Source organism: Curcuma longa, chromosome 11 (assembly GCF_044706935.1).
Source record: "Curcuma longa cultivar G26 ecotype Majalengka, Jawa Barat chromosome 11, ITB_CL_G26_1.1, whole genome shotgun sequence".
Classification (NCBI taxonomy): Eukaryota; Viridiplantae; Streptophyta; class Magnoliopsida; order Zingiberales; family Zingiberaceae; genus Curcuma; species Curcuma longa.
In genome coordinates, this window is record NC_133871.1 from 28,619,351 (window position 1) to 28,636,988 (window position 17,638).

General features: G+C 41.4%; 2 protein-coding genes and 1 pseudogene across 3 annotated transcripts; all 3 read left to right on the top strand.

Moving 5' to 3' along the window:
• The first annotated feature begins 1,007 nt into the window (after nucleotides 1–1,007).
• LOC141841447 (putative UDP-glucuronate:xylan alpha-glucuronosyltransferase 3) lies at nucleotides 1,008–4,651 on the top strand. 2 transcript variants are annotated; one of them, XM_074729622.1, is made up of 4 exons: nucleotides 1,008–1,082; nucleotides 1,363–1,484; nucleotides 2,427–2,621; nucleotides 2,717–4,651. In XM_074729622.1, exons 2-4 carry the CDS (start codon nucleotides 1,426–1,428, stop codon nucleotides 4,344–4,346), a joined length of 1,884 nt encoding a protein of 627 aa, XP_074585723.1. In that variant the 5' UTR covers nucleotides 1,008–1,082; nucleotides 1,363–1,425; the 3' UTR covers nucleotides 4,347–4,651. The 2 variants fall into 2 exon arrangements, with proteins under 2 accessions (XP_074585723.1, XP_074585724.1); XM_074729623.1 differs by having other exon boundaries at nucleotides 1,395–1,484.
• A 2,142-nt stretch (nucleotides 4,652–6,793) lies between these two features.
• LOC141839898 (BTB/POZ domain-containing protein At2g13690-like) lies at nucleotides 6,794–11,125 on the top strand. Its single transcript, XM_074727749.1, has 2 exons — nucleotides 6,794–7,520; nucleotides 9,768–11,125. The coding sequence occupies exons 1-2, from the start codon at nucleotides 6,819–6,821 to the stop codon at nucleotides 10,692–10,694; spliced, it is 1,629 nt and encodes a 542-aa protein (XP_074583850.1). The 5' UTR covers nucleotides 6,794–6,818; the 3' UTR covers nucleotides 10,695–11,125.
• Nucleotides 11,126–14,237: 3,112 nt separating this feature from the next.
• LOC141839114 (putative UDP-glucuronate:xylan alpha-glucuronosyltransferase 3) lies at nucleotides 14,238–17,573 on the top strand (annotated as a pseudogene).
• The last annotated feature ends 65 nt before the right edge of the window (nucleotides 17,574–17,638 follow it).

The following is a 17,638-nucleotide window of genomic DNA, read 5'->3' on the forward strand; positions in this document are numbered from 1 at the left end:
GGAGATATTTACAACAACAAAAAAAAAGAGATAATTCCCTCTTGGTCATGCCATAGAGACTGGAAAAACAAAACTTCTCCTATCTTTCTGTCTTATTTGTCGCTTTGAGACGATAAGCTTTCACTTAAAAGGAGAAATTGAGACGGGCCTTTAATTCGGTGATAGGGACAACGGACTTGTGACTACTGTTCATGTCCTTATATGTCCCATAGATCTCCATGGTTGGATAAGAATGCAATATCTGTATAAGATCCGCCGACATGTATAAATACATATATTTTCTAATAATGATTTTTTAATTTATCCTAATCAGGCTCGCTGTCTTCTTTCTCTTTGTAACATCTTTGAAGAGCAAACTGTTAGCTCAACTCTTTGAAGACATTCAAACACATTGTGGAGGTGACGCTGAAGAACACAAATTGGAAAAAGATGCACTGAGGTAATTGTAAACACCTGGAAGTAAATGCAGAATTACCTTCACTGCCGCAAAGTTCTATTAGCAAAGTCTAATAAATGATCCTTACAGATTAATTAACAATTAAATATCTCCCCATCAATTTCAGTTTTGATTAAGAGTATAGCTGTAAATGAATTATCAAATTTCCTGTTCAAACCCAAAATTATTGCAGTTCGCTTATTAAATAAATAAATTTTAATAATACAAGTCTAATTAAGGAACAAAATATCAACACCTACTAACCAACTCATTATGATCTCCCAAACTTGTCGTCGTCCCAAAACAAACAGTTTGGTAATTGGCCCATCGAATTAAAAGGAAACCAGTCGAATCACTTTTAAGAGGTACGTTTGGATGTTTTGCCCATAAATAATTTTAAAACGATAAGAAGTCGGTCAAGGACTCTGGACTCGGTGTCACGGTGAAGGTCGCGAATTAAACATTCTTTCCTGGGGACCCCTCCCTGTCACCCGACGATCTACCCTTCCACCAGGTAACTCCACAGCTAGAAAAAGGGAACCCCTGAGCTGAACAAGAAGTACTGTGTGTTCTTCTTCCCCACATCCTGCGCCATTCAGCATCTGCCTCTTTTCTTCCTCTCCGCAACACTATTCTTTCAGCATTGGTCAGCTTATTTCTTCTCTTTTTTAAAAAAAAAAATTTGTATCTCTTAGTTCTGTCATTTTCCCTTGAATTATATGATCTCTTCTTTCAAGAGCTCGGGCTACATCCTTCTAGATTTCTGAAATGTATGTTAATACTGCGTCGTTGCATGGCTCCATTATTTGGAAGCCTGAGGGATTGTTCCGTGTCTCTCACACGTCGTAGATCGGTTTCCATTTTTTTCACCTCTGATTATTGTCATTTTCTTGTTTGTACCTTCCATAATCTGATCGCTGATGAAGATGATAACGTTCCTGCTACTGAAATTGCGTAGATGAAGCCTTCTCGCATCTCAGCTTGATATCATGAAAGGACTCGTTGTTTCTTCCATTGCAGAAGCCCGGCAACGCTCGCCGACCATGGAGTAAGTTTTATCAGGATTGCTCATGTTTTGTTTTGTTTTGTGTTCTTTGCTTGTTTTCTGCATGCTTGCTTTAGTTATTAGTGATCATGTATTATCCAAAAGAATTGATACATTACCATCATAAGATTTGATGGTTCCATATGGTTTGAGCCATTGAGAAGCGGGGAAGCAAGCATCCACAGGGCTCCCTCGAGAGATTAAATTGGTCGTAAAGGGGAAGAAAACAACTGGGAAAATGGTCCTGAACGTCTAGAGGGATCATTCTGCCAACTTTCTATCACAAATTAAGGTCGATGATAGATGTGTTTTTATTTATTAGCAGTGTAAATTTGTGTTGATCGAACGACCCGCCATTTTTGTCTTTCCATTAGCAGGAGTCTCGTGCAGAAGCTAACCACTTATATTTTTTCCCCTCCCCCTCTTTTTGCTTAGCTTGTTGCAACTTGCAAATGATAAATATGAAGGTTACTTTATGATGATTATGGTTGAGGATTCAGATGTTTTCTCTACTCACGTTTCCTATAAAAAGATGACACTCTTTCTTTCTTCTCTCTTTTTGAGACTTGAGAGGAAGTCATCTCCAAATTATCCTTCCTTGGTAATTCTCAAGGAAGATAAACAACAGAGAAGCTCTGCTAAAAAGACCAAGTTCTTAAATACTGGTCTAGCGAACTGATCTCAGGACAGCTCTCGGATCACATACATATTTGACTTGGAATCGGTCCTTCTCAAAGACAAAGAAACCTCTGCTACGCAACCAGAAAGCTGCTAAATTTTCTTGTCTATCTCCTTTCACAGCCAATGAGCTAGCACCTTATACCTTATACAAAGAGGACAAATTAGAAACATTTCTTGCTGAAGGATCACACTTTGAATGCCTTCCGAATTGATTTAGCAGGACCATTAAGTAATTTGATTTCTGATATCTGCTTGGTTCATCAGTGACGATGCAGGCAGAAGAAAGCCGACCAAGTCGAAAGGTCTCAAGTTTGCAGACAAGTGCAAGATCCTAAGCCACGATAGGTATTGTTCAGCCTGCAAGTTCGAGACTTTGAAAACGGCAGTGCTCATCCTCACTTGTTGCACGGTTTTGACTCTTGTTTTCTTCCCGACGATACGTAAAGCTCCCGGTTCCAGGTTCACTTTATTCGTTCTTCTTCTTCCCAAGAGTTTTTCTTTTTTTCTTTTTGAATCGATTAGAATCTAAAATGGCTGTGAACTTTGCATGGTAGATCGCGGTTTGTGGATGCCGTAGAGATGTGGCAAACAACAGCAACTGACCCTCGTTACATATCACACTTGGATATCGAATGGAATCATTTATCAACCATACTACAAGATCTTAAACCAAGAGATGGAAATCTCAGAGTTGGATTGCTCAATTTCAACATTACAGAAGCTAGAATTTGGCAGCATGAGCAGCCTAAAACAGAGGTTTCATTACTGCACCTGGACTACGCGGACGCGAGCATCACGTGGGACGTTCTGTATCCAGAATGGATCGACGAGGAAGAGGAAAACGAAGCGCCTTCTTGCCCATCTCTCCCCGAGCTCCAAGCGAAGAAGGGGTCGAGTTTCAATCTGGTGGCCGTCAAGCTGCCTTGCGACAGGTCGCGGAGCTGGAACAGGGACGTAGCGAGGCTACACCTGCAACTCTCAGCGGCGAAGCTGGCCTCCGGGAAGTCTCCGGTCAGTGTCCTTATTCTCACAGAGTGCCTTCCAATTCCGAATCTCTTCTCCTGCAAGGATCTCGTCAGGCGCAAGGGAAATCTCTGGCTGTACGAGCCTGAGCCAGCAACACTGGAGGAGAAGCTTCGGCTTCCAATCGGGTCATGCGAGCTCGCCATCCCGTTCGAGGCAAAAACGCGGGTGTACACCGAGGTGGGATGGCGGCGGGAGGCGTACGCCACCATCATCCACTCCGCAGACCAGTACGTTTGCGGAGCCATCGCGGCGGCTAAAAGCATCCGCTTGTCAGGATCCGCTAGGGACCTCGTCATCCTGGTCGACGAGACCATAAGCGGGCGCGATCGGGCCGGGCTGGAATCCGCGGGGTGGAAGGTCCGAACCATTAATAGGATCCGCAATCCGAAGGCGAAGCGCGACGCGTACAACGAGTGGAACTACAGCAAGTTCCGGCTGTGGCAGCTGACGGAGTACGACAAGGTGGTCTTCCTGGACGCCGACCTCCTCGTCCTCCGCAACATCGACTTCCTCTTCGCGCTTCCGGAGGTGAGCGCGATCGGGAACAACGCCACCCTGTTCAACTCAGGGGTGATGGTGGTGGAGCCGTCGGAGTGCACGTTCCAGTGGCTGATGGACAACATAGAGGCGATCACGTCGTACAACGGTGGCGACCAGGGGTACCTGAACGAGGTCTTCACGTGGTGGCACCGGGTGCCAAGGCACACCAACTACCTGAAGCACTTTTGGGAGGGCGACACGGAGCAGAGGAAGGCGAGGAAGGATAGGTTATTCGCGGCCGACCCGCCGGTGTTGTACGTGGTGCACTACCTGGGGCTGAAGCCGTGGATCTGCTACAGGGACTACGACTGCAACTGGGACATGCGGATGTTCTGGCGGTTCGCCAGCGACGGGGCGCACGCGACGTGGTGGAGAGTGCACGACACGTTGCCGGAGGAGCTGCAGAGGTTTTGCCTGCTACAGACGAGGAACAAGGCCTTCTTGGAATACAACCGGAGGCAAGCGGAGAAGGAAGATTACCCGGACGGGCACTGGAGGAGGAACATTACGGATCCCAGATTGCATATCTGCACGGAGAAATTCTGCAACTGGCGGAGCATGCTGGTTCATTGGGGCGACACTGACGCGTATCCTCGATCATCCAAACCCAGCTTGTGATCAGAAATTGGATTTGTTTCTTGATGTGTCAGAAGGAGAAATCGATTGATATAGCATTTCTTGTACCTTGAAAGGCATGGAAGACCATCATCAATTCTTTCTATTTCAATGGATTAATTCTTCATAAGCATTTATTTCTTCATTTCACTTTGTAAACTTCAGATTTTTTTTTTTCGAAATGTTTTCACCCATGAAAGAACCCATGCAGGGACCGACCAAATCAAGCAAGTAAATCAATTGATTCTCCATGTAAAGACAGTCGCAAGCTGCCTGTCTGATCTGGTTCTCCATCTACTTCTTGCAGTTGCAGCAATAATATTAGTACGTGTCTCCTGTTGAAACCAGAGAAATTATCAACTACATATTTCAGAACCAATCTGAACTCGGTTCCAGTAACAGTAATAACTAACTATACACTTACACTGAATGATGAATCAGTATTTCCATGGATGTAAAGGCGTCGTAACAGATTGAGCCAAGTGAGATAGCTCAGAGTTTTTGGTCATGTATTATTTCAGAATTTTAATGCACAGCATGTAGATTAACCTCTTAGATTTCTGTACTGATTGTCTCTAGAAATGATTTAAGAGAATCAGAGACAATAATTTCCCCCGTATCATGAATCTCACTCACCTTCCCTTTCATTTGTTTGTTCCTCCTCTACTTTTCCACCCTAATAATCACGTTGTCAGGGACATGTGGCAAAATGAAAGGAACATCAAGAAATTAGAAAAATGATTTATCCAAATCCAGCCTGTTCCTGTTGGAATATCGAACATTTTGTTTTATGATGAATATATCTGTCCTAATTACTCCAGCTTGCATCACCAATCAAGGTCTTATTTTTTCATTAATTAAAATCGTTTTTTTTCATAGCAATAATCAAGATAAAACCAATGGATATTTATTTACTTTTTTTTTCCAAAAAGTTTCGCTGAAGTTTCTTCGGTCACTCAAGTTATCAAATCAATCAGTTTTACGAAATAATGGAAGAAAATTTAGTTTTTTAAACAAGAGAAAGTTATAATTTAAACATTTTAAAAGATAGAGGTTGAGTTTGAGCATTTTAGTAGAACTTATTGGAGCAACTGCAGCAGTTTTCCACGTATTATTCAATTTACAACTAGAAAATCCTGTGTTCTTTCGCTTATATAGAGTTCTCCATTGCTGTAAGCGTCGCCCGATGGCAGCTCTTTCCTTATTCTACTCCTCGAAATAAGACAAAGTAGCAAACTTTTCAAATCAATATGTTCTTCTAGTTTCGATCGAGTAAAAAAATTAGCAGAACGGCAGCGAGGGAGTAGTTCACTAAGATCCGGATTCATGCAATAGTTGTTAATTGACAATTAAGAAAAGAGTAGACGAGTTGTGACTATAAAAAGCTCGCGAGCATTTCCATGTTCTTCATATCAGTTCCAGAGAGAAAAGGCAGCAACCTCAAGTGTTCTTCACAGTAAAGTTGCTAAATTGTTTGAAGAAATGTCGAGCACGGTCGGTCAAGTCATCAAATGCAAAGGTCTCTTTGCTCTCCTTGTTTCACAGGTTTTTCTAGCGAAATTCCCCTCAAAACTCATCTTATTTGTGCTTCACTGAACAAATATGCATTTATTTCTTGGATAGCTGCTGTGTCATGGGAGGCAGGAAAACCTTGAACTTTTTCTAGAATCTTGTTCTTGGAGAATGTTATGTTTGTCTTGAGTTGATCTCAACCTATTTAAGCTTTTGGTTTCGGTTTCTTACAGGGACAAAAACCGATGTTTCCTCGAATCTTTGCCCATGAAGCTGCAGGGTACTACGAAATCTCAGTCCCTTCTCATAGCTACTTCTATCGTTAAATTTCAGTATTTATTTATGTTGGAGCATTGCAGTTTCATAGTGATCAGAAGAAAACAAGAAAAATAAGTTTATCAACCTGATTTGGTCTGAATTTTCTCAAATTTTGCTCATTTACCACTTTCTTGATTCCTTTTCCAACAAATCTTGTACAAATAATTAATTGTCCACTACATTGGCCATGTTCATTGTGATATGCATTAATTCTTGCTAATGAGATTCGAAGAAGGTGAATACAAATTATATTTGCTTTGACAAGCAGTAGTAGAGAGGCTTGAAAGCTCAAAACATGTATGTATTTGCGGGCTCATTAAATTAAATTAAATTTGAAAAAAAAAATTGAGACTTTTTTGATAATTTTGCCGAATAAAATTATATTGCCAATATTCGATTTGTTCGAGTGGCGCCGCATGCGGAAGTCGGCACTTAAGTTGTGATCCGAGTCGCTTCTCTTAATAAGAGACTGATGTTCTGCTTCGTATCACGCGATGTAGTATGTAGATGCCCACCCTGTCAACGCGCACGCACCGCGGAAGAAGGCAGTCGAATCCAAGGAAAGCAGAAGATAAAGCTTCCCCTATCCCTAATTCTTATCGTTTTCGCCGTCGCCGCCCGGCATTGACTTTTGCCAGAGCGGTAATGGCGCAATCCGGCAGTCACGATTCAACCCCTGCACGCAGATCCCCCACCCTCCACCGCTCGCTGTGCTGTTCCTTCGCCCCCTTCACACGAAGTCCCGACTGGCCGCCGCATTTGGATCGTCGTCCCAACAAGTACCCGCCGAAGCCGTCCTTCTCAGGCTCCTTTCATGGCTCTCACTCCCCCGGAACCGGAAGCAAGCTTGGTCTCGGCATCATCGACCCGTTCCGCCGTATCCGTTCCCCTGGCAGGGTCTCGCCCATTAATTCCGTTGACCCCTTTGAGCCCCTGCCGGAGGTAGCCGAATCGGTTCCCGGCATTTCCTCCGTCTCCCAGCCAGAGCGGCCAGATCCAGTCCCAAAGAAGGTGCCTTTGGCATCGGAGAACCCGGTAAAGGACAATGTGGTTTGCCTGAGGAAGGGAAGAATGGATTTCTGTCTTATTTTGAATGGGAAAGATGGGAATTCATTGGTGCTGGAGCTGGATCCAGCGGTACTTTGTGAAAACAGTGCCTTTTTCAAAGGGAAGCTTCTGGATTCTAGCAGGAAGCTCTCGGATGCGGGTGATGTTTCATGGAAGATTGAGGTTTCTGGTTTAGACAATGTGGATGTTTTTAAGGAAGCAATCGAGCTCATGTACGAGAAGGATGCGGTTAGGTGGCTTACCAAGGCAGGGGTCTCTAGAGCAATTGACATTCTTGAGGTGAGAATGTGTCGGTAATTTTTTTTTTATTCTTCTTTATTCAGGTATTACTTTTCCACTGCATTTCCAGTATGTTTTTCAAGTGTTGATCCGATACTAAATTTATTACTCTTGATAGCACGATGAGTGTTTGAACTGAATGGAACTTCCACATTTAGCAGCTTCAGCAGAGTTATTTTCTTAAGCATTTTGTTAGGGAGTACAAGGATCCCTTCAAATGAAAATTGTGGTGTTTCCTTAGAAGAAATGTAAATAGAAATTTACTCACATTGATACATTTTTTAAGAATAAGAAGCAATGTATTGCTGAAAACTACATGACCAAAAAATCTATTAAAGGAAATCTTTCTGATATTTTTTTTTCTACTTTCTCAGGCATGACATAATGGAAGAAAACAAACCTCAATGACGTCCTTCTCTACCCCTTATATTAAACTTCAACCTTCAAACATAGGACAATAACAGTAACAGTGAGTCCCAACTATTTGGAGCCATATTTATGGATTTTATCACTCCATTGAGCTCTAATTAAGAATTATAATTAGTGATGTCTTATATCTTTCCAGTCACTTTTAATTATATCAGCTTAATTTAGTTTCGTTCATTTTATCATCTGTTGGATTTATTTAATTACTTACTGCTTTTTTCCCTTCCTCTTTTAGCATTCTTGTTAATTAATCTTATATTATCTTAGCATTCTTGCCTCTACCACACTAATTTTTTGTGCGCTTTGTTTCTTACTTGCTCATTGCTCTGATCCATTAAGTATGACTTGTCATGGTACAATCTGAAAAATTTTTCTTAGTTTTAATGGTGCATGACAAGCATACAAACTCCAGAAGCACCTTGCCATTATAATCATCCATTTTTTTTCGATCCATCTTGTTAAATAATAGATTCAATGTATTTAAAACTTAAGGATTTCTTTTCACCCATCTGAACTGTGTAGTCACATTTTATTTTGCATTGTTGAAGCAATATTTCATACATTTTGTTCTAATTCTACTTAATATAGAACATTTAGTTTCTAACCTTTTTCTTGGCCATTCAAGCTTCAGGCTTATTCTATTTACTCTCTCATCAATTAGCACAATATTGTTTGCAAATAGCATATACCAAGGAAATTTATCTAACATATATTTAGTAATTTTATCTAGTACTAGTATAAGGGGAAAAATAGAGATTTAATACTGACCCTTGATGTATATATACAACATAGAAAAATTACTTGCTACACTTCATTATTGTGTTGAAATAGTAACTTTTTATTCCTCTTTCTAATATTCACCATAACAGTCTAGGAATTATATTATAAATTTTTTCCTGAGTCTAAAAGATCAAGTGGAATCTTTTTTCCCTCTATATTTATCCATTAATTGCTTTCTTAAATTAAAGTTATGTATAGTTGACCTCCAATCATAGAACCTAAATTCATTTTTTGAAGATTTTGTTTCATCTCTTATTCTTCTCTTAACCATCTTTTTCCAAAGTTTTATTTATAGTTTATCTATGTAATCCTTAATATTTTTTATACGCCTGCAACTTCCAAAGTTTCCCCAGATTAACAGTCAGTCCATGCTTTCTCAACCTTCTCTCTCTCTCTCTCTCTCTCTGTCTCTGCATATACAGCAGCATGTAAAATAGTGGGTGAGATCAAGTGAAAACAAAGTTTGAAGAATTAAAAAATAATCAAAATATACATGTAATCACTGGACCTAAATATAACCTACATTTTCCCTCATTCTTTGTTGTGTATCACGAGGAATATGTTATGTGATAATGGAAATTATATATCTGTATTACTATTTAAATTGTTATCTCTCTCTTGGAAAGTGCCATCTATTCTCTCATGACTAATTATTTTTTCTTCAATGCAAGTATATTCTAGGCTATGTGCCAATGTTCCTAAAGAAGATAATGTGAATTACTGTAACTTCATAACTTCTCAATTAGTATAGTTCTTCAAATACCTCAATGTATCAGTCGTTCTTCTTGATCTACCAAAGATACTGTATAGAAGTTGTTAACCTGGATGAAACCTAGTGTTCAAATGAATCAGTTGCTTCTTCTGTAAGATTCATGGAAAGCAAAACTTTAAGCAAAGCTGTATTAGCATTTAAGGTTAGTGAAATGGAACTAAGTTGGCCATTTGTTCTATTAGCTTAATCCTTTTAATTTTGACATTCAATTTTATTATCACTTTTTTACTTGATTCTAAAGTTAAACATTTTCTTTCATGTTACTTTAGGTATTTTCTATAATTAAGTCTGACAGAGGCATCAGATCCTGTTTACGGTATATCGAAGCTGTTCCATGGAATGAAAGTGAGGAAGAGAAGCTGAAAAGCTTGTTGGCAAGGAGCAAATTTGATGAAGCAATAACTGAAGATGTGTTAAGCAGGTTAGGTCCAAAGGAGTGTGATAACTCAGAGGATGTAGCTATACATCTTATTCAATCTGTTACAAATGGGACAAACAGGAAAGCGAGGAAGGAAATGCAGTGTCTAGTCACTGGACTCCTCTCTAAGAGTTCAGTCTATATGAAAGTCCCTACTGGACTAGACAAGGGAAAACTGTATGGCATTTGTCATTCATCTTTAAATTCCCTCATCCAGCTCTTTGAGGAAGCCACATGTTATGGTGGTCTTGCTGATCAAACATCTATGAGGAAAGAATCAAAGCCATTGATTGAAAGGGTCTCAAAGCAAGTCGAAAACCTCCTTTGGTTGTTGGAAATCCTTGTTGAGGAGGAAATTGCAGAAGATTTCGCAAAATTGTGGGCAGAACAAGTGGAATTGATTATGATGCATGCAAAGGCATCCCCAATGATGCGGTTTGAACTAAGCCGTGTGTCAGCGGGTGTATTTGTAGCATTAGGTAGAGGGAAGTTGCACTGCCATAGTGATCAGAGGCTCGCTGTTCTCAGCGCGTGGTTCAGACCGATGTTATCGGATTTTGGTTGGTTACAGAGGTACTCGAAGGGGCTAGATATGAGAATGTTGGAGGAGAGTCTTGGCCAAGCACTTCTCACTCTTCCGCTGAATCAGCAACAGATCTTTTTTGAGGAATGGTTCTGTCATTTTGCAGAGCATGGAACCAAGTCCCCAAATCTTGGACAGGCTTTCCAAATCTGGTGGAGGCGACTGTTTGGTAGATCCTCAGGGGCCTGCAGATGAAGAGGATGATGTAGGATATAATGAATGCCTGTGAGACTCGCAGGTACAGGAAAAGAAATCATTGAATATTGGTCTCCTTGGCTCAATTCAAATATTCAGATGACATCTACCTTTGTTAATTGTTAGTATTTGTTGATTAAATGCTTGTCTAGAGGAGTGAATGAGTTGAAAAACCGATGACTGTGGAAGTGATCAAGTTGCAAGAGATTCTCGTGCACTTCTCGCCGATGCCGATTTGAAGTGTAGCAGGATGCTGGTATGAGATGCTGAATGAATCAGATGGAGAAAAAGGAATTCAGCGGTTTGTTGTATCTCTAGTGGAATCATGGTGTTACAGTTTCTTGAATTTGATGAGCTGAATTGTGACTCTACGATAAACCATGGAACATCAATGAGTTCTGACGTACTGAAACTACAATTCTTGTAGATGATTTATGAACTTTTTCTTATAAATTTCTCTTGGATATGCTGTTCAATCAAGTAGCTGTGACCACCATGAATAGCAAAAAGGATATCTGTAAATTCGACACTGCTTTAGTTGATTGCTAAATTTGTAGATTCCTGGAAGTAAATTTGTAATCCAGTCAAGCCTCAAGCTGAGAGAGCTGTCTGACCATTTAAACCTCAATTCTTCCACGAAAGATTAGAAGAAAAAAAACGATTCAACTTCAATTCTTTTCTTCATATTTTACACTTATTAGATCAGGCAAGTAATTAATTGTTGATAATTTAATCTTATTTTATACCTTAAACATAGAAACTTTAGTTTTCTTTTTAATTTTTTAAGAATTAAACATTTTGTTTTTATTTTATTTTCAAAACTGCTCTTACACTAGTACTGAGCTTGAATACAGTTGGGCCGGCCCGGCCCGGCCCAGGCTGGGGGCTGGGCTCATGTTTCATCGCGAACCAGTGGTCGTTCGAAAGATCAAAACCCGCAATACGGCGCCGACACAGCCAAGGCGACATCAATTAATGGCGATCGACGACAAAACCTTCGATCCGTCGCGTTCCCAACGAAGCAGACGAGCATCGACAAGATGGCGACACGCGCGCATGGCATGGGGTTGACAACAACACTCGCAACCACCCAAGTCGATCCCCTAGCAGTGCACCACTGCTACTACTACGTACTACTGCTGCTGCTGCTGCTGCTCTCACATATCGCCATTGATAACAATTAACAACAGCAGCGGCGGCAGCGGCAGCGCCAACGAAGGAATAAGCCAACCGCACGTCCCTGCTTCACGTGAACATGCTCCATAGATCCCAAACCCAGCAGGCGTTATCCCACCGGAAACGTACGCCACCACGACAACGTTAACTCCCTTACCCGGCCCTGGCCCATGCATCTCCAACATTTTCCTGAGACGACAGTTTCAAGATCACTCGACTGTGGCTACATGATGTGCTGTTTAATCAGTCCGACTTTAATTATTAATTCTATGAACTGTGAAAATTAACTGACTTCAGTTTCTCTATGATAAGAAAGAACCTTGGATTTGATATATGTTGTCTTTCTTTGCAAGTTCATAAGCCAAGTGAATTACTAGGACAAGACAAGAGATATAGTGAGATTACTTTCATTTTTCAGGTGCTTTTATGATTTTGTTAATTGTTTTTATGTTTCTATTGTAGCGAATTGGAAGGTGGGCGCCCTGCAAATGGTGGCACCAGCTAGTTTAGTTATGGACTTGTGGGAGAAGGACAGTCGATGGGTTGCTGATTTGGCAAGCTAGAAAATTTCAGTAGTGAGTAATATAATAATTATTATTATTGGAAGTAATTTAGTTGTAAAAAAATAGTCTCGCTCTCACATTCAATTCAATATATTAATGAGGCACTTTATACATTGATGGGGCACTTTAGCACTGCCAAGAACAAAAAACAGTGATTTATCTGTTGAAGGATGAGTCCGGATAGACACAGAGTTCTACAAATTAAATTAAGCAAACTATATTGTGTATAATAACGAGCTTTTCTTCACATACTAAATTAAGGATTAAGGCTATGATTTAGACATTTTATCTACTTGGAATATAATTAATTGGTCTTACGGAAGATGCATGTATCTCTAACGTTGATCAGAACAAATAAGATCTAGACCGGCCGGTTCAAACCTAACAACGAAATTTACTGACAAACAAGCTCATGAATTTTAAGTGGGATATATATATATAATTGTGTGATTAACATGCGTTTCTTGGCTGGCTTTACATTAATTCTCATGCCGTGACGGAACTGTCAGAGTTGGCGAAAGGTGTTGCATTTGCTTTCTTGTGATATATATATGCATGGGCATGAAATGAGAGGAGATGAAGGCTGGATCTGACAGATATTTATGTGTATATTTCCATGGCATTTCCTTTACTATGAATACCCAAATGAAGTTTAAAAACTTACAAATATTTATCCTAGATAGTTTTTCCCTGTAATATATTGTCATTGATGGTGTTCTTCTTCATCTGTTCATCCGCTTGGAACTGTGATTGTTGTCTTTGTGCAAATTGAGGCACGTTAGTTAGGAGTCGATGTTGTCGACATGACTCCTCTGACAATCAAATCAACGATGACCTAATTAAGATCTGAGGCTCACACATGCACAACAGAACGAAAGAGCTAGAAGAAGACAGAGAAGATTAACCTTTGCATGAGAAGAAAATCATATCTTTACTTACCTTCACATAATCTTATATAACTATGGAGATGGAAGGGTACGTAGGCCATTACACAAGTCCTAGACAGATTACATTGACAATCGCATGAGCGAAGCGTCGTCCTAGACAGATTACAGTACCTCTACGACTAAGACATATTGTTCTCTTTACTACGGCAAATATATAGACAGCTAATTAAAATCATATAAATGACGATTAGCGATTAACAAACTAACAATTCAAAGGTTGGCTGAATGTTGACAAATTGATGGAGCAATCTTATATATTCCATTGGCTTATGCAGGGCCAAAACAAGTTGAAATTGCAATCAATACAAGGGCTAGAATCTAGCCACAAGAAGAGAGAGATGCTTCATGTATAAGCAATATCTGCAACTTACGAGCACATGAGAAACATAATTTTTAAACCACGTTTAGCGTAACCGAGATTTGTTTGCACGTCTTCTTCATTCAACCACTGGAGACAACAAAAACAAATAGGAAACACAAAAATGAAAAAGAAAAAGAAATATGATGGCAATAGTTTCACTTTGAATGCTTTTTGTTATTATTTTTTCTCAAAAATATTAGGAAGTAAAGAAATCATTTCATGATCAAACCTTAATTACTTGACTTATTATTAATTCTTTCATATTTTTATGAATTACATACAATTTCAAAGTACTTTGATATTGATTTTCTTTTGTAAAAGTGAGTGATAAGCGAATACAACCGCCAAATCTTTGGTCAAGGATCTGGAGTCGGTATCAGGGTGAAGGTGAATTAAATGTTTCCCCAGGGACCCCTTGCCAAGCAAGGATCTACCTCTCGCAATCCATGAGATAACTCGACAAGAATATAAAGGGGACCCAAACCCAAAACCACAACAAACAATGTGGCATTCTCCAGCACATCCTGCCCCACTCAGTTTCCATCTCTTCCTCTTCGTCACGACACTATTCTTTGAGCATTGGTGAGCCTCTTTATTCTCTTCTTTAATCATTTCTTTCTCTATAATTTTCTCTCGAAGGCTCTGCGCAGTTCCATCGATAGCTTAATTATTCATTCCCCTTATCTTTCCGCGATTTGATTTGGATTTATTTGATTACTTCTTCCATGCATGTCCTTCTCCGTTCCAGACTTTGTGAATTGTATTTGTACGTTAATTCTGCGTGGTTCCATGGCAGCTGAGTTTTGAAGCCTGAAAAATTGCTTACCAAGTCCCTCCCGGCTCCCACGTTGTAGATCTGTTTCCTAATTTATTTATTTATAATCTGAGTCTTTGTGCCTTCCGTGATCTCACTGATGATACAATTCACCAGGTGAAGTTTTCTTCCTTCTCAATTTGATATAATGAAAGGATTACTCGCCGTTCCTTCAACCACCGAAGCCCGGCAACGCTCGACTGCCATGGAGTAAGTTTTTTCAGAATTGATTCTGTTTTTTTTCTTTCTTTCTTTATTTTTGTCCATTTTCTGCATGCTTGGTCCAGTTATTAATGATTATATATCATCAAAAATAGTTAATATATGGTACCATAAGATTTCATGGTTAGATTAGATTTGAGACATCGAGAAGCGGGGAATAATCACCCGTGCAACTCCCTGGAGAGATTAAACAGGGGAATAAACAATTCGAAATGGCCCTGAAGGCCTAAGGGAATCCAAGTGCCTTTATTCATGAATGGTTTCTTTATTCATGAGCACGAACTCCAAGTTGTTGATCAAACGAACACCATTTTGATTTTTAATTTATTAGCCCGGACCACTTCTCAATTTCTTCTTCTTCTTCATTCTTCTTCTTCTTTGTTTGCATGTCGCAAATGATAAATATGAAGGTTACTTTATTCACGTTAAGGCTTTGGTTTCTACTCACTTTCTTTTCTTCCTCTTTATAAAAAGGGAGAGAGAGAGAAAAAGAAAACACACTTTTCTTCTATCTTTTTGAGAGAAAGCCATCTCTTTATCCTTCCTTGAATCAGTAATTCTCAAGTAACATAGACAATAGATAAGCTCCACTAAAATGATCAAGTTCTTAGATAGCGGTCCAGCAACCGGCGTCTGTTCTGCTCAAAGACAAACAGAGAGCTGCCAGGTTTTGTTCTGTATCTCTTTCCACAACCAATAAGTTGGAAACAGTTATCAAAGAGAACAAATTAAATCCTGGTGTTGCTGAAGGACCATACTTTAATGTCCCAAATAGATTTGGCAGGATTATTTAGTAATTTGATTTCTGATATCTGCTTGTATCAACAGGGAGGACACCGACAGAAGAAAGCCGACCAAGTCGAAAAGTCTCAAGCTAGGTGACAAGTGCAAGATACTGAGTCCCGATAGGTATTCAGCCTGCAAATTCGAGATTTTGAAAACTGCACTGATCATCCTCACTTGTTGCACGGTTGTAACTGTTGCTTTCTCCCCCGTGCTTCGTAAAATCCAACTGCCGCGCTCCGGTTCCAGGTTCAACTTTTGTATTCTTTCTAAAAGTTTTTATTTTGCATCGATTAAATTCTAAATCGCGATGAACTTTGGATGATAGATCGCTGTTTGTGGATGCTGGAGAGATGCGGCAAGCAACAGCATCCGACCCTCGGTACATATCACACTTAGATATTGGATGGAATCGTTTGTCAACCATACTGAAAGATTTAGAACCGAGAGATGGAAATCTCAAAGTTGGATTGCTCAATTTCAACGTTACAGAGGCTAGATTTTGGCAGCAGAGACAGCCTGAGACAGAGGTCACGTTGCTGCACCTGGACTACGCGGACACGAGCATCACCTGGAATCTGCTGTATCCAACATGGATCGACGAGGAAGAGGAAAATGATGTGCCTTCTTGTCCATCTCTCCCAGAGCCCCGAGCGAAGGAGGGGTCGAGGTTCGATCTCGTGGCCGTCAAGCTGCCCTGCGATCGGTCCAAGAGCTGGTCCAGGGACGTGGCGAGGCTACACCTGCAACTCTCAGCGGCGAAGCTGGCCGCCGGGAAGTCTTCGGTCCGTGTACTTATTCTCACAGAGTGCCTTCCTATTCCCAATCTCTTCCCTTGCAAGAATCTCAACAGACGAGAGGGAAATCTCTGGCTGTACGAGCCTGAACCAGAAGCGCTGGAGGAGAAGCTTCGGCTTCCGATCGGGTCATGCAAGCTGTCGATCCCCTTCGAGGCAAAAACGCGGGCTGTACACCGAGGTGGGACGACGAAGGGAAGCGTACGCCACCATCCTCCACTCCGTGGACCAGTACGTTTGCGGAGCTATCGCGCTGGCCAAAAGCATCCGCTCGTCGGGATCCGCAAGAGACCTCGTCATCCTGGTGGACGAGGCCGTAAGCGGGAGCTACCGGGCCGGGCTGGAATCCGCAGGGTGGAAGGTCAGAACCATTACGAGGATCCGCAACCCTAAGGCGAAGCGCAACACGTACAACGAGTGGAACTACAGCAAATTCCGGCTGTGGCAGCTAACCGAGTACGACAGGGTGATCTTCCTCGACGCTGACGCACTCGTCCTTCGAAACATCGACTTCCTCTTCGCGCTGCCGGAGGTGAGCGCGACCGGGAACAACGCCACCAAGTTCAACTCCGGCGTGATGGTGGTGGAGCCGTCGGAGTGCACGTTCCAGTGGCTGATGGACAACATAGAGGAGATCACGTCGTACAACGGCGGCGACCAGGGGTACCTGAACGAGGTCTTCACGTGGTGGCATCGGATGCCGAGGCGCACCAACTTCCTGAAGCACGTCTGGGAGGGCTACCCGGAGCAGGTGAAGGCGAGAAGGGAGACGTTATACGCCGCAGACCCGCCGGTGATCCACGCGTTGCACTTCCTGGGTTTTAAGCCGTGGCTCTGCTTCAGGGACTACGACTGCAACTGGGACTACAAGATTTTCTGGGGTTTCGCCAGCGACGCGGCGCACGCAACGTGGTGGAGAGTGCACGACTCTTTGCCGGAGGAGCTACAGAGGTTTTGCCTGCTGCCGACGAGGGGCAAGGCGTTCTTGGAGTACAACCGGCGGCAGGCAGAGAAGGAAGAGTACCCGGACGGGCACTGGAGGAGGAACATTACAGATCCCAGATTGCATATCTGCACGGAGAATTTCTGCAACTGGCGAAGCATGCTGGTTAGTTGGGGGCAGACTACTGATGCAAATCCTAAAGCAGCGAAACCGAGCTTGTAATCGGCATCGATCCATCGTCATCCTTTTCGTCGTCGCTAGATCTCCTTTGCTGGGTATATATATTATATTTGATTGTATGTTAATAAGCCATGTTTCGTTATTTGATGTCACAGAGA